This window comes from Diachasma alloeum, unplaced genomic scaffold (assembly GCF_001412515.2).
Source record: "Diachasma alloeum isolate Michigan unplaced genomic scaffold, Dall2.0 Dall_scaffold_00256, whole genome shotgun sequence".
In the NCBI taxonomy this organism is placed as follows: Eukaryota; Metazoa; Arthropoda; class Insecta; order Hymenoptera; family Braconidae; genus Diachasma; species Diachasma alloeum.
In genome coordinates this window covers 1,128,432-1,146,312 of record NW_021680401.1, presented here as the reverse complement: position 1 = coordinate 1,146,312, position 17,881 = coordinate 1,128,432, and the positions used below count along the sequence as shown (strand labels likewise).

At 35.8% G+C, this 17,881-nt stretch overlaps 1 protein-coding gene across 1 annotated transcript in view; it reads right to left on the bottom strand.

The window, feature by feature from the left end:
• LOC107037590 (tyrosine-protein kinase Drl) overlaps window positions 1-17,881 on the bottom strand; it is a 232,699-nt gene that overhangs the window by 6,442 nt on the left and 208,376 nt on the right. The window contains exon 5 of the mRNA XM_015256211.2: window positions 14,233-14,437. Coding sequence (XP_015111697.2) covers window positions 14,233-14,437 — 205 coding nt within the window. The remainder of the gene's footprint in view (window positions 1-14,232; window positions 14,438-17,881) is intronic.

Below are 17,881 nucleotides of genomic sequence, written 5' to 3'. Positions count from 1 at the left end.
GTTACTGTTACCCAATAATTTTCAAATTATTAAATTAATCATCAATTAAATATTCAAATTCCTAATTAATTTATCAATCAATAACTGAGTTCGGGAGATTGACGATTATTTGGGAAATCGAAAAATCCTTTTATAACATTTAAAATTATTTACTCAATAGTCAATTCCATATTGTCAATTACTTAATCCATAGTCAATTGAAAATTTTAATTACAAATTATTCCATTATTTTTCAAATTTCAATAAAGATAAGTAAACCTTAATTATTGTAAGGTGCAACATCTCATCATATTACAAGAATAATAATTGATGCTGATCCCTGCTCATCACTGTCCTCTTCAGAATTCAGTTTTAGACAAGAAAACCTCTTCAAAGTGTACAAAAAATGAAAACTTCCTCCATTACCCAAAAAATGAGCAATAACGTTATAATCAAGAACGTTTAACACCAGCGCCACTGTCTATCGGATCCTCGGCGAGTGGAGGAACAAAACCGGCTAAGTGATATTCGCTCTTGTCGAGCACTTGATCCTCGCTTTAGATATCAATCCCTTTTTGTTAAAGGGGTAGAGTGAAGCATTCCAGGAGGTGGAGAAGAGAGAATCACCCTTGATGAGATAGTAGAGGATGGACTGAAAGGTCTGGCTATTCATTAATTTCAATTTTCCGGAGTTTTGCCTTTCCCTCCTCTCTTTCACCTCGGCCCCTTCCGTATTGCCTGCTCTTTGCCTCCATTTGCCCAACACAACGTCACTCCTAACGACGTATTACATTGATAGCGACCCCCGGCAAAACGAGGGGAAAAATGAAAAAAAAAAATTGTTAAAAACATGAAAACGCATTAGCAATGATGGTACACAGGACAGGTGAATCGAGAAGCCAGGGTATCCATCCTGAGGGTGGATATTGAAATCAAGAGGGGGAAAACTAACGCCGAGGGGATGAAAGGGGCCCTGGCTCTGGTTTTCTTGGATGTCTCCCATGCCATGGGATTTCAACTGCTCCCAGAGTGTATGGATATGACGGTGGTTTATTAAAAACTTTTTGAAGATGATAGAACGTGTGCTAAAAGTTCCAATATCACTTTTTTCCGCTGGTTACAAATGAAAGAGCCTTAATTGAATTTTTCGGATGGTAATCAGGGAGAGATGAAAGGGAATGCTGATTAAGTGATTCGTTAATAATGGCGGCATGGTAAAAAATGGTGAACCATTTTTCTCTGGTTTTTTTACCGAGGAGGTTGGAGAGTTTGCTGATGGGAGTGATATTGAAGGTGAAGCTTTTTTCGCTTCAATGGATTTTGGAATGGCTCGACCGGAATTCAAGGCTGAAAAGCGTGTGTAATGGATGTTTTTTTTGATTGAACGAAGGGAGTAGAATTTTCCAACTTAAAAAGGTGTGGATTCTTATGTGACCAGAAAATGTCATATTCATTGTGTGGACACAAAAAATTAGGATTTGTCGTGTTCAGCGATTGAATTAGGGCTCGATAGTAATACACAGAGAAAATTATTTGGTGAATTTTAACAACTAGTTGTTGAAATTCAATAACTGGTTGGTAATTCATTTTTTCAACAACTAATTGTTGAAAATCACCAAATAATTTTATTCCTGTAGAACTCATCTTGAGAGTTCAACTCACACATGAAGAATAACACGTGGAAACTCCATATGAATTTGTCGTTGTCAAAAATCTCAAGATTGTACACGTAAAATTTCAAAAGAAGTTTTCGAACTTGTTTTAATAGAAAATAGACGATATTATTTTGTCAACTGAAATCTTTGTGCTATTTTCATGAATTAAGCTTGAATTTACTAAAAGTAACAGCAAGTTAACGATGTTCAGGAGAGAAGTAGGATATTCGAAAAATGCAGCCAATTTCATGAAATATTTTTTCACATATTATTTAATCCATTTACCCATCCCCTGCAAAATTTCAAAAACCCCAGGTTCAGGACAAGAACAAAAATGAATTTTAAAGTTGATACGTATGCGTGAGGTTAAAGGGAGCATCGATAACTCGTACATTTTCCCTACATGATCGACCAGTCCGCAATGTGGAAAAAATACTGAAATTATCGAAGATCCATTTAATGTTATACGCAAGCAGCATCTTTAAAATTCATTTTTGTTGTTGTCCGGAACCTGGGGTTTCTGAAATTTTGCAAGAGGTGCTTAAATGGATTAAATAATAAGTGAAGAAAGTTTCCTAGAATTCGCGGCATTTTTCGAATATCCTACCCCTCACTTAAACATCTTTAATTGATCCCACTAATAGAGACCAATCACTCATTAAAACTCATCATCCACCCCCAAATCACCCGAACGTATGAAAAAACAAACTCACGGTCAACTGATATTCCTCAATACTTGGTATGCACTGAACGTTAAAAAATATCCACCAAAGTTTTGCTCCCAGAAAAATACCCATGGAATTCACATTGGTTCAGATCAGTCAATCACGTGCACTCGAAAAATCCACCGAGCCAAAGTTAAATAATTCTCACTCCGCCAAACCCGTTATTTTTCACCTCCATGAAAGAGAAATAGAAATAATGAGTCAATAATGGATCTGGAGCATTAATTATCAACAATCAGTATGCTGTATATATATGCATTAACGTTACCATTAATATCACTGCAACGAGTGTACATAACGACAATTATTAGGCTCTCTAATAATTTCCGGGGGAAAGGCCAAAACCCAACCGATAAGCCGTTGAGTATTAGTGTATTTGCATTTTATGTGTTTCAACGGCCGGTCTCATGCCACGTGCATGTGCTAGAATGGGTTTGTACGTGACACTGGGTTTCGTAAATTATTTCCCGATTCCAATATCGGTCTGCAACCCCCAGACTTCACTCTCTAGCTGATTACGGAGGTACCGTTACCACTCTGTAAGTTCGAGTTTTTTTGTGTTGAGAGAGGTGGAGGGGCTTTTTTCTACTCGAAAGAATTGTGGGGAGAATTGGAACTCTTTCCTGAGAGTGCACTCATTCCTATGGTAATGAGACGAAAAATTTATTTGACTCTCAGCCTTTGATTAAAAAAATAAATGCCGCGGGTGAAATTAATCTATGGGCTTTTTAGCCCTTTTACAAAAATCCATGTAACGTTTTCTATCATCGGCCTATTCAGCTATAATTCAACTCTATTCGTAGGTGTTACTATCGCCGTAACTATGACTATTTGTAATGATTAGGGGGATTCGAAGGATAGCGCGAAATAAAATAAATTTAATACTCATCAGTAGAAATCGGCAGGACAATAATTTCCATTATTAATATTTCATTATTATATCAATGGTTAATTGAAAACATTAAATTATGATTTTTTTCGTAATGAATAATAATACCAAATGTAGTTTTCATTGCGATACGAGTGAACAATGAAAGTGAAAAAAGAAATAAATAATTTATCAATCAATAATGGTACAGAATTTATTTTCATTATTATATCAATGGAAAATGAAAACCAGAAAATCCCAATTTCTTTCGTCATGAATGGTGACGAAGTATCATCTACCATGTCGGTATCTACAGATACCATGAGGTATCATTGGGGGGATGTCCAGCGATTCCACCAAATCTGTATATGAACAATGGCCCCAAAAAATTTTCCAAGTTCTGCGTTTTTTTTAATCTGAAATTCGATTCCATTTAGGAGGCACTCTCAGCTACAACTTTTAAAAATATTCCCCCCAATATCCTCATATATATATAATAGAAAAAATACTGATTACTTTTGGGTTTTCTTCTCTTGGATTTAAGGCAATTGAAACGATGAATTTGTATTTTCATATTCAAATGTAACTGAAAAATATCTCTATCAATGCCAACTTCATTTCACGGAGGGGATATTCTACAGTGAAGTTCGGTGGAGAGAGTTGTGGAAAAAAACCCTCACGGTCACACCCGATCGGTCACTCGGATGAAGGGGAGCGAGCGAAGTGAGCGTGGGGGGGGAGGCCCTCGCGGGGTGACGAGCGGAGCGAGCAGGGGGCGGAGCCCCCTAGTAGTTGAATGGACAAATCAGATAACAGATTATTTGGAATGAACATCTAATTATATCTCATGATAATTAGTCATTCGCTCTACATGATATAATCATTTGGTGATCCGTTGTATTGATTTTTATTTTATTTTCTCTTCATTTTTGAAGTTGTTTCTGCCAAAAAATATAGTACAAAATCATACATATTTATAACTATAGCTATAAATATTTATAGGTATATTTATAAATATCGATACCTAAAATTATACATGGAAAGAAAATATAAACTTATTTATTTGATTCCAATAAATCATTTTTCTGGGTGTACAGAAGCACCAAAAAGCTCAAGGCTATCGCTAGGTACACTGAAAATTTAGTTACATTTCTGCTAAATTTTAAATTGAATATTTTTTTCAATTTGTCAACAACGAATTGCCTTTCCCCGAATAATTTTTTTATCCATAAAAAAATCGTTTCCTTCTCAGCCCATTCTTCCACAATGCGTCGCAATTTTTTTTTCACCACTCTTATCAATTTTATTCAATAATCTTTTTTTCTCCCTTGAAAGAGAGCTATGAAAAAGAAAACGGAAGTAGAAACCATGCAAGACGACTATACGGATCGAAAAGCGCAGTAGCGAATCCGAGGAACTTTATCGAGTTTGTGGTTGAGTGTTCTCTTGCTCTTCTGCAACTTCTCCGTGCTTTTACTCGATCGCTTGCTCGTCATCCCCCATGAGCCTTTCCGGGCCTTTCATTCACCGTTTCACCCCCTTTATCCCTCCGTTGAAAGTCCGAAGGCACTCGGACGAGCCATGTATAGGAGCCAGTCAACTCAAGCGAAGTTGCTGTTTTCACTTTTCTCTCATTGAATCTTTTTTTTTNAATTATTAGGCTCTCTAATAATTTCCGGGGGAAAGGCCAAAACCCAACCGATAAGCCGTTGAGTATTAGTGTATTTGCATTTTATGTGTTTCAACGGCCGGTCTCATGCCACGTGCATGTGCTAGAATGGGTTTGTACGTGACACTGGGTTTCGTAAATTATTTCCCGATTCCAATATCGGTCTGCAACCCCCAGACTTCACTCTCTAGCTGATTACGGAGGTACCGTTACCACTCTGTAAGTTCGAGTTTTTTTGTGTTGAGAGAGGTGGAGGGGCTTTTTTCTACTCGAAAGAATTGTGGGGAGAATTGGAACTCTTTCCTGAGAGTGCACTCATTCCTATGGTAATGAGACGAAAAATTTATTTGACTCTCAGCCTTTGATTAAAAAAATAAATGCCGCGGGTGAAATTAATCTATGGGCTTTTTAGCCCTTTTACAAAAATCCATGTAACGTTTTCTATCATCGGCCTATTCAGCTATAATTCAACTCTATTCGTAGGTGTTACTATCGCCGTAACTATGACTATTTGTAATGATTAGGGGGATTCGAAGGATAGCGCGAAATAAAATAAATTTAATACTCATCAGTAGAAATCGGCAGGACAATAATTTCCATTATTAATATTTCATTATTATATCAATGGTTAATTGAAAACATTAAATTATGATTTTTTTCGTAATGAATAATAATACCAAATGTAGTTTTCATTGCGATACGAGTGAACAATGAAAGTGAAAAAAGAAACAAATAATTTATCAATCAATAATGGTACAGAATTTATTTTCATTATTATATCAATGGAAAATGAAAACCAGAAAATCCCAATTTCTTTCGTCATGAATGGTGACGAAGTATCATCTACCATGTCGGTATCTACAGATACCATGAGGTATCATTGGGGGGATGTCCAGCGATTCCACCAAATCTGTATATGAACAATGGCCCCAAAAAATTTTCCAAGTTCTGCGTTTTTTTTAATCTGAAATTCGATTCCATTTAGGAGGCACTCTCAGCTACAACTTTTAAAAATATTCCCCCCAATATCCTCATATATATATAATAGAAAAAATACTGATTACTTTTGGGTTTTCTTCTCTTGGATTTAAGGCAATTGAAACGATGAATTTGTATTTTCATATTCAAATGTAACTGAAAAATATCTCTATCAATGCCAACTTCATTTCACGGAGGGGATATTCTACAGTGAAGTTCGGTGGAGAGAGTTGTGGAAAAAAACCCTCACGGTCACACCCGATCGGTCACTCGGATGAAGGGGAGCGAGCGAAGTGAGCGTGGGGGGGGGCGAGGCCCTCGCGGGGTGACGAGCGGAGCGAGCAGGGGGCGGAGCCCCCTAGTAGTTGAATGGACAAATCAGATAACAGATTATTTGGAATGAACATCTAATTATATCTCATGATAATTAGTCATTCGCTCTACATGATATAATCATTTGGTGATCCGTTGTATTGATTTTTATTTTATTTTCTCTTCATTTTTGAAGTTGTTTCTGCCAAAAAATATAGTACAAAATCATACATATTTATAACTATAGCTATAAATATTTATAGGTATATTTATAAATATCGATACCTAAAATTATACATGGAAAGAAAATATAAACTTATTTATTTGATTCCAATAAATCATTTTTCTGGGTGTACAGAAGCACCAAAAAGCTCAAGGCTATCGCTAGGTACACTGAAAATTTAGTTACATTTCTGCTAAATTTTAAATTGAATATTTTTTTCAATTTGTCAACAACGAATTGCCTTTCCCCGAATAATTTTTTTATCCATAAAAAAATCGTTTCCTTCTCAGCCCATTCTTCCACAATGCGTCGCAATTTTTTTTTCACCACTCTTATCAATTTTATTCAATAATCTTTTTTTCTCCCTTGAAAGAGAGCTATGAAAAAGAAAACGGAAGTAGAAACCATGCAAGACGACTATACGGATCGAAAAGCGCAGTAGCGAATCCGAGGAACTTTATCGAGTTTGTGGTTGAGTGTTCTCTTGCTCTTCTGCAACTTCTCCGTGCTTTTACTCGATCGCTTGCTCGTCATCCCCCATGAGCCTTTCCGGGCCTTTCATTCACCGTTTCACCCCCTTTATCCCTCCGTTGAAAGTCCGAAGGCACTCGGACGAGCCATGTATAGGAGCCAGTCAACTCAAGCGAAGTTGCTGTTTTCACTTTTCTCTCATTGAATCTTTTTTTTTCCTCGAAATTTTGCCAAACCTCCTGGCAACTAGCTTCCTCATTTTTTTTTCGCACAAAAAGTTGGGATTCGAACGTTTGCCCCTTTGATCCCCATCGCACACCATCAGTGAAATCAAGGGGGTGAAACAGCCTTGGGTTTTTCTCAAAAAGACGCAGGGGTAAAAGGAGAGAAAAATGAAAAAAATGGAGCTACCTCTGGAGTTACTCGGCGCGTTGTGTTTTCCTTCGTTTCATGTTACCTTTGTAGTTGTTTTGATGCATCTCCTCTGGGTGCGTTCATAAATAAGGGGTGAGGAAAGAATAGGGGAGCATGGGGTTGGCGATGTTATTCCTAGGCACATTATGATGAATTGAGATTTTAAAAAATACAATGAATTTTTTTTAATTCGATTGAATGCTAATTACGTTATGAATTCTGGACAATTTAATTGCTAATTAACTTGTTATTCCATTTTGATGGCTTTTATTTATTTGAGATAGTGGGATGGTATTGAGTGGTCGCAAGTGGTACAATAGTTTGGGTCAGACATGAAATGCGCTTATTTCTATGATCTATTCTTCTAAATATTCGTCCCTCTTCTTCTAAAGGAATGGGGATTGTTTTTTCTCGTAATCATATCTTACAGATGAATAATTACTCTGACATTGTCGAATGGTGATTGGCGGTTTCGAATTTTTGCCAATTCCAAAGATCTCATTGAAATATCGGTGACAATCTCACATGAAAAACCCAATTATCCTGAATTTCCAACCTCAATGAGAGATTGCATGAACAATTTGATCTTAAATTGAATTCAAATTCACAATATTGAGAATTGAAGTGCAACTATTTTTTTAATTTTCAACGAATTACTAACAGTGTTATTATAGCGCCATGCAGCGCAACCATTATGAGACTGAAGCCATTGAAACTAATATACGTCTCTCAACTACCGCGGAAGAATTTTCCAGTAATAAAATGCGTTTTTCTCATTATTTGGATGTGGAATCGCCAAAAAAATTAATTCTTTATGAACCGCAATATTATACGCGTGGAAAAAATCAATTTGATATAAAATTTATGCACCTGTGAATAATAGTAAAAGAAAATTGACGGATCGGTCGAAACGTCGGTACCCGAACGGTCAAATGGCGCTTGAATCAGTACTCGAACGACCAAAGACCCTAAACCCGAACGGTGCAGTTTCTTGTGCTCGTATACCACATTAAATGATTCTTCTAACTTGTCAAGTTAATTAAAGTCTTCATTCCATTAGTTATATATACAATTATTATATTTTTCTCATAACGGGTCGTCTTTGGTATTTGATAGAATCTGCTCACTGCTCCTAAGCTTTGCCCAGTATTCAGAGCTGCCAGTGTCTTCTCCAACTCTTCTGGACTGTAATTTTGCTCTTTTCTCTTTTTTAATTTTCCCCTGTGATAGATCAATCATTAAACAATAAATTTAATCCTCGGAACAATATTTTGATGAAGAAAGGAATGATAAGGTGTGGCAAAATTTGTTTGACGGGTGAGGTAAGTGGATCGTTCGAGTATAGTGACGTTCGATTTCTCAATACGTCAGTAGCCGAACACTAATTTTACTCGGTTAAGAGATGGCGCCTCAAGGTGTCGTATCAGTGCAGACGGTCACAAAATTAAAATTATAAAAAGATCCCTTCTGTAAATCTGGAAAATTGAGCTTGGCTCGAACCGGTTATAGTTTTCTGGTTCTACCGGAATTCAATTGAGAATAAAAGAAGGGAGGAAAACCGTATAAAAATTTAGCAATAAGTCATAATTAGTAGGATGCGTTCCGGTACTCACACTCGTTCGGGTACTCCTCCCTTGACGGTAAATATGATCTACACATTAGGAAATTTTTCTTTCAGTAGATCATTTCTTATTAAATAAGCCGAGGGCCAAGAACTGCTCTCCTCTATATAACACGGAAAAATTTACAGAAGCAACTGATGTCGATTATATTGAACAAATTTGTAAATACTTGAAAGAATGCAATATAATAGTGTAGATTAGACAGTAGTGTCTAATAATAACAATAACTGTACTAATGATAATGTAGAATAGGTAGAAATTTTGAGCAATGTATAAATCCAACGATAGTGTAAATAATTTGATAATAAATTGAGCACTTTAAACAATAAAAAAAAGATCATTTCTTTGGGTGTAACCTCCACCGGGCCTGATTTTCTCGGAACTCCCTTGAATATTCTTTGCAAAACCTTTGAGAAATTTCTTCTCTCCCTAATCTAATTTTCGTCTTACCTGACGACATTTCGTGATGTTGTCATTTACTCTTTTATATTCCATGTCACGTTCATATTAATTTCACCGTGGAAGTATGAGAAATAGAGTTGCCAACGTTTTTCCTCTCTACCTTCTACATTGAAAGGAGAGAGAACGCGTGGAGCAGGGGGAGAGGGTGTCTCCAGGGAGAAAATACGAGGGTTGGAATGAGAAAAGGGCGTCTCGAGATAGATGGAAAGGTTACACACGCGGTTGGTTCGTTTCTCAAGCATCCGAAGAGAAAGAGAGGTCCGGGGATAAAAGACGAAGACGTCGGGCTAAAGGGTCGAGGGGTGGCTCAGGCAAGTGGGTCCTGTGATTGTTTCAGCTTTGATCTTGGATCAATTTACTGGGTGTACGCGTATGCCGTCAGACGGGTACTCGTTGGGGCGGCGCGGGGCGGGGGGAGGGGGCGGGGTATATGACGTCTCAGGAGCTGTTGCTTGTCGAGCACGAGACGTAATATATAATAGTGCAGAATTCGCTTCACTTTTCATACAGAAGGTGCTTCACGTGGAAGGAGAAGTGAGTTTCTAGTGGAATCATTTTGCTACTCGAGGCTTGGAGGTACGAGTGATCTCCTAGAAAATTTCTGCATCCTGAGAAATTCAAGCATTGCGTTATTTTCATTGTGAAACTTGGCAATTATTCGGTAGAATATGCAACCGACAGAGATGTACTTCTGTTGTTCTTGTTAGGAGGAGTGATGAATTGTTCGCTGAATTAGAAATGCGTCTGGAATGTTTAATTTGAAGTGGTGTGGGTACACCTCGATTTTTAAAGATTGAAATCTGAAATAAATTTTAAATAAAAGTTCATAATTGATTTAATAATTAATACCGTGGAGGTATCGGTAACCAACATTCGAGTCCACTTTCCTTGACATTTCGCTTTTTTTGTTTGTGAATGGGGGCATTGTAATTTTTCAAATTCAAGTTTCGGATGTTTTTGTGTTATATCAACCTTTTATCCTATTTTACTAAAGATGAAAGACACGTGAAGTTGTTTTATATCGAAATATCTCGAAACTGCCTGACCGCTAATCGTTAATTCTGATTGGTCAATATGTGACACGAAGTTATTTGCAAAAAAAACACGCGGCATTTTCAAATTCTTCAGTGACATAATTTCAAATTCTTCAGTGGTAAATTTTTTTTTCACGTCATATATATATATAATATATATATTTCACATGTATATATATCATCGGTGAAATTAATAAATTCTGTCCTTTTATGGAGACCGATTATTTAAAAAAATTGAAGATAATTAATTGAAAATGAAAAATTCTTTATAGATTCTTTTACTCTACTTCGCTATTCAGTTCAATCATTAGTCGAATTCTCTTTGATTCATTATCAATATTTATAAGGTATTCATGAGAAAATGAAATTCAATGAATTCCATTTCTTCATTTCAACAAATGAATAGATCAGCGCGCGCATAGATCTTGTGATTAAAAAATTCCGAATATGTTACTTTTAGATCCTGTCCTTATGGATGTATGTATGTGACAAAGTGCTTCTTTAATTGTTCGCTAATAAATCAATGGTATTGGTGGATTTTTTTTTCAAATGTAGTTATTGTTGAGCTGTATCCATCGACATTAATTAAAATTTAATTCATGTATTATTGATGACATTTTTGAATATTATTGATTATATTTTTGAATTTTCAAATATTTTCAAAAATCGTTTATCCCACCATAACTACAAGAAAAAAGTTCTTAAATCATTGAATGATGGTTTGAAAAAAATCTTCGGATGTCTCTTTGACAGACTTCGAAGATGAAGGCGATAACTGTAATCGTTGTTTTGATTTTTTTAATAATTTTGAAAAATTTTGTGCTTTATTGAAATTATAATTCCCAGGATATCTTTGGGCATCATGCTCTAAATTCGTTCAATGGTAGATGGAAGTATTAGTTTCAAAGTCACCTATATTCGTTGGTCTGCCCTGAAAGTGAACTTTCTGATGGTTTCTTCAAATATCTTGTTTCAATTCATTCCCTGATATAGATAGCATCATTTTTCCATTCGATTTATGAAAGAATTTCGGAAATCATTCTCGTAGAATTCAAAAGTTTGGTGATTTTCCATCTTTTGAACAATTTACTTCCACCGATTATTCGAATAAAAAAAAAGTCAAAACTGATGTAGTTACACGGAAAGAAATATTCAATAAAAATTACGTATCTTTTCCGTAATTCCGAAGCGAAATGTGCTTCTAGGAAATTTTACGGAACTGTCACGGAATTTTTCCGGAGCGTTCCGTAATTTTTATCTGAATCTCTTGTGAAAAATTACGATACCGTCACTTAAATTTTCTGAGTCGATTCCGTAATCGGTGAGTGAAGTGAGAGTTTCGTAATTTTTACTGAACATTTCTCTCCATGTATGATTAAAACGACCCACTTCGACTTCACTTTCATCGAATACATCCACGGTCGACTCAATTGGAGGATGTTCAAACTACTTTAACTACGACACTCATTTTTTTAATTTGAATTTCTAATTTTGCTTTTCCAACTCCTCTCGCTATTCAAACTTTGATGAGGAATTGTATATTGTAACTCTTCTCTAAGAGTAAGTCTCCTGCTCTTGATTTCAATAGAACCTCAACCAAGTTTATACAATAGTGTCGCTAGGTGAAGTAGATAGCATATAGCAAGGTGTTTCCCTACATGGTTTCATCGTTTTGTTCCTCCAGAATTTGTGTACCTAAGGACACTGTTTATACCCGTGAAATTCCTGTCGCATTTGCATCTACGTTCCCTGGGGGAGAGTCTCGTAGACTCAACAAGCAGAACCCTCCTCACAGGGCCGGAAATTATCTGTCTTATCTTCCCCTCATTCAACAAATTTCTCTACTTTAATGGTGATACTTTCTTTTCCTGATTTATTTGCATGCTTTCTGGTGTCTGTTTATCAAAGAAGAGCGCACTAAATGCCCGAAGGGTCATAAAATTTATGGCCGTTGAATATGGGTCAAACATTAATGGATAGATGTCGTGGGTTGAAGAAACCTGCAAATCGATATCTGTAAAATTCCACCATAATTCAATTGCGAAGTGGTAAGACGGTATAAGTCAATTTTGACTATTGACCAGTTTTTAATAAATATCTCGGAATCTAAGGGAGATAGCAAAATTTTTGTAATAACCTTTTTTGTAGAGCCGCTTGAGAGCTACAACAAATGTAATTACGAAAATTTCGCTATCTTCGTTAGATTCGGAAATATTCCTTAAAAACTCAATTGAAAAATGAGTCGACTTAAACCGGTTTACCACTTCGCTACTGAATTCAGTGTTCGACACGATATTCGAATTTTTCTGAAATTTTAGCCACAATGTCATCGGAATTCTTGATGTCGTGCGTTTGGATTTCATTTAACATGGAAATGTCTATGGAAGTTCTCAATTTTCTTGGAAATTCAAGCAAATGGAATTTTTATGTTCAGCGATTATTGATATTTCAATGAAAGCTTGAATTTCCGTGAATTTCTTCGTTGACGAAAATTCTTCATTCAGAATTAAACATTAGATACAATTGAATTCCGTAGTTCCCGGTAGCCTAGTTGGGACAGTGCCCGGTGCGTAACTGGGAGACCCGGGTTCCAATCCCGGGTGGGCGATGCGGGATTTTTTCTTTCTAAATTCGAATTCTCTTTAAATTTTTTCCTTTCTTTATTGTGAAAATTAAACATTAGATACAATTGAATTTTTAATATGATAGATTGGGAATTCATAAAAATTGTTCCCCGAATTTTTCTATTTTTAATATTTTCCAGTGTATATGGATCTGGAAATTGAGAACCCTTCGATATTTGTGGACGTCCGCATGAAAAGGGACCACTTTGTCGATTTTAGTTTCCGAGATATTCACGTTTTTGTCTCAGCAACTCCCATTTACACTCATGTTAAAGTGTTTTTTCATCTACTCGGGCGACGTCATTTTTCACCCTATGAGGATCATTTTGGGCTCAAAATGTGCGGAATGTTATAAATATTATCAGAGTATACATAACTCCATATCGACAAAGTGGTCCCTTTTCATGCGGACGTCCACATTTAAGAAAGGAAATAATTCGTCAATGAAGAAATATAAATAAATTTCCTGTAACTTTGTCGCTTTAAAAAATCTTAACATTGTTTCCTCAGATTTTAGCCGCGATGTTCTCGGAATTCTCAATGTCGTGAGTTTAAATTGCATTTAACATGAAATTGTCCAAGCAATTTCTCAATTTTTTGGAAAACTTAAGTAAGTGGATTTTTTATGTTGAGTTATCATTGATATTTCAATGGGAGCTTGAGTTTCCAAAATCAATATGAAAATTAAACATCGGATACAATTGAATTTTGAATAGATTGGGAATTAAGAAAAATCGTTTCCTAAATTTTTTCAATTTTCAATATTTTCCAGTATCATATGGACCTGGAAATTGAGAATCCCTTGAAGAAATACACATAAAGTTGAAGAACCAAAAACAGTTTTGGTATGTAACTTTGTCGTTGTTGAAAATTTCAAGATTGTTTCTTAAAATTTTAGCCACTATGTCATCGGAATTCTCGATGTCGTGAGTTGAATTTCATTTAACATGGAATCGGAAACATATAAGAGCGGATATCAAACGAGTAGTTTTGGTGTCCTTTCGTTAAACTTTCTTTATTCTCAATTGACCCTATGCTCCTCAGAAAAAAAACATTATAAAAAAGTGATACTAAAGGGATATTTTTATCATTCTGAGTTCATTTTTCTTACCATTTGGTAAAAAAAAGAATAATGTACTATGTAATATACTATTTTGGAGGCTATGAGTTACGTAACTGAATCTTCTGGTTTTTACCTGACTGACGTGGGTGACATGGCTGGAGGCGTAATAGCTGGCGCGAGAGCCGCAGGGCCGTGCGTAGAGAGGCTCTAGGTCGGCAATTGTGGCATAACTGCCAGAGTTGGCACTTCCTGGCCTCGGGTCTACCCTTACGAGTACCGAACTTCCGGTCAGACCGCCAGTTCCAGCCGCTGAGTAGCTGCAGCATGGTAATGTCTTCCTGGAATTAAGAAATATAAAATTTTTTCATTGTTTGAAATTTCATGAGGGTTAAATTCGAGGGAAGTATTAAATTATGGTTAATAGCACACTGGGGAGTTTCCGAGGTTTCAACTAAAGTTTCAGTATTCATTTAAAATTAATGGAGGAATATTCATTTGAGTAATGATATCCAGATGCAGCATTGTAATTTTTTCAGAATATTTCACGCATGACAAAATTCAATAGAAAGCTAGCGAATTCGCTAGAAATTTCTATTTATTTTTTTGCGCTGATTCTATTGGATATTCGATAAGAAAAAGTCAATAGATTTCGAATTTCTGTTTGAATTTGTCTCCCGAGATTTTTTTTATAAAAATGTTTAGGCATCAATTTTCTAGATGTTTTCTACGCGGATTCTGTAGTTTAAAACAAAGCAAAATCCAGCGGAAAAACCTTAGAAAATTTGTGTCCAATAATTCTAATAGCAAAAATCTTAAGAGAAAAATTCTAACAGAAGTTAAAAATATATTGCCTTTTTCCGATCAAATATGCAATAGAATCAGCGCAAAAAATATTCCCTTTATCCATTTTATAGAAACCCCATAGAATTCCTATAGATTTCGAATTGAATTCTCTAGTAAATTCACTAGGTTTTCTAATGAATTTTTTCATGCGTGTCCATTCGTTTCTCTTTTTTGCCCGGGGATAAAACAGAAATTTCTGTTTTATTCTCGGATTTTCTCGGATTCTTTCCCTTACTCATCAGATCTTTCATAATTGGATTATCTTACATAAAACTGCTACCCTCAACGATACACTTATGCTGAGTTTGACAATTCCAGGGATATCGTTGGAATGAGCCATAAAAGCGGTAGTTCTGCGTGTGCCATTCAAGAAGAAGTAGAAAAACTTCCGATTTGAAATGGTGGAGATAAGAATTCTATTCTTCGTTAGCACCCATATCATTGAATATTGGGTACTTCCGTTTTGCAATTATCATTGCTTATTTATTCAATGCTGGAACTATCACAAAAAATTCAAGAGAAAAAGGTTTCAGTAAAAAATTATAATCTGTCTGACTGGCGCAGTGGATAAGGTCGTTGGTTCAGAGGCAAAAGGTCCTGGGTTCTAAACTCCGGTCGGATAGAATGGTGTGTTCTAACCATTTCAATTCTTCACCAAATAATTTCCTCGCAGTATACTCTACGCGGAGTAAATTATTTGGTGAATTTCAATAACTAGTTGTTGAAATTCATCAACTAATTAATTCATTTCGAATTCTTAATACCGAAATTACATGAAAAAAATTTAACAAATGGTTGTCGAATGAAATAGAAAAAAAATTTCTGAATTTTAATTAATTAGTTATCAAATTTGACTAACTAGTTGGTAAATTTCAATAACTAGCTTTTTATATCAAAATCTCTATCTCTATTAAATTCAGTTACTGGTCCCTTATGTTAAGTACTTATTCATATTGATTCATTCATTCTGATAGAACCTGGGTTAAACTAGCTAAATTCTGAACAAAAACCATGATTATATCCTGGTGATATCGTCACTCTAAAAGTAAAGGGGCGTAAGTGCCATTATTTTTCAATTCTTCTTTTCGATACCAAAGGGGCGTATGTTTTTTTTTTTTCGGAAATGGAGTTTTCTGCCTATATCTTAGGTTTTTCGTCAATTTTTTTTACCCCAAGTGGACGTAAGTCCAATCAGTAAACACTAAGAAGGCGTATGTCCAATACTTACGCCCCTTTACTATTATCCTTACTGATAATATTCTAATTTACGTGAAGGAAAATTAATAATAAAGGGGCGTAAGTCGAGCACTTACGCCCCTTTGTTTTTAGTCATTCATCCAATTTTTTATCCATCCTAAAAAATCATAATCACAAAGAGGCGTAACTCCCGTACATAGCAGAAATTCAAATGATACTGAGAAAAATAAGTATTTTTCCCTTTCATTGGAAAGTCTCGAAATGTATTATGATTACTCCATTGTCCACTGGATTCCCGTCTTCTCGTGAATGTACACATCATAGAAATCAAATTTTACCCGTTTCAACCCTTGTTCATTTAAAAAAAGAAACTCGAACAACATCGAAAATTAGATAGATGATTTATTGATTAAAATGAAAGAGGCGTAAGTGTGGAGATACGCTCCAGTCCCATTAAAATCTGGTCATTACGTCTGTTTGTTAGAGATATTTTCGTTGATAGGTTTTTGTTCAGAAATTGTATGAAAAGCATAAAAACCATAAAAACTATCAATTTGGGACATACGCCTCTTTCACTTTGGAAACACTGTTTCCTGGCACTTACGCCCCTTTACCTTCAGAGCGACGATATACTGATTAAACCTTGATTGAGCCTTGATTAAACCGGGACGGAAAACGAATTCGAGCCTTGAGAGGGTCTGAATGTAGAATTATTTCAAAGAATGTATAATACTCAAAATTTTGCTGACATTTTAATTGATGATAGTACTATGACATGAAAAAATCGAAGAAGAAACTAGTAATATTAATTTTAATTAGATTTTTAAAAAAGAGAATCCATCCGGAAGCAAATTCCTGATTTATTACCGAAAATAACTATACTTATTTATTTTTATTTCTACCAAAATCTCACGGAGGCCTTTTTTTCATTGCAGATCTGTCGAAACTCAATAGTGAATCCCCCAAAGCATTCTTTAGTATAATAAAATTGCGAAATAATCATTATTGTCAATAAAATTCTGTATTATCAACAAACAACTTCTCCCATAAATAACGTTCATGAAGAAAAACAAATCCAGAAAAATTATTCCTCCGCTCATTCCGTCCACCTCGGACTTTCCCCCTGTTTTCTCAAAACAATTCTGCCTCCAATTACATACACCCTCCTCCAGACACCCCGAAAAATCCGAATATTGATACATTCCTCAATATCCAATTCCCCCGCAATTTGAATGTTACCACGAAGAGGGGGAATAGCAATGAAAATATGGACGAGAAAATTATCATGGGTTTTTAACAATCTCCTTGAATATGGTAATGGGCGAATAATGTCTGGCGATAAGCGTTGAGAAAATCCCCTCTATAAAAAAAGAGACACAATAAAACGGTAAAAAAAAGCTGGAGAGAGGAAATTTGTGAAGACCCCTCACTACATTCTTCCGCCATCTTCCATACGTCTGCGCATATTACATTCGATTCGATAAGAACATAGCGAAGAGTCGTGCGATATTGTCGACGGTTGATTTGCATATTGCCCGAGGGGATTCGGAAGATCGCCGCAGAATGAGGGAGATGGTGAATCCCATTCTCTCGTATAAACTTCCATTACGTGTACGTGTGTGTATTCGTCTTTGGGCCATTGTCCTGGAGTTTCCTCGCATAACGAGATCCTCTGTAGCATGACTACCATAGACACACTACCGATGAGAGAAGCGCCGAGGCGGGGGCGGGAGAGTGACGGT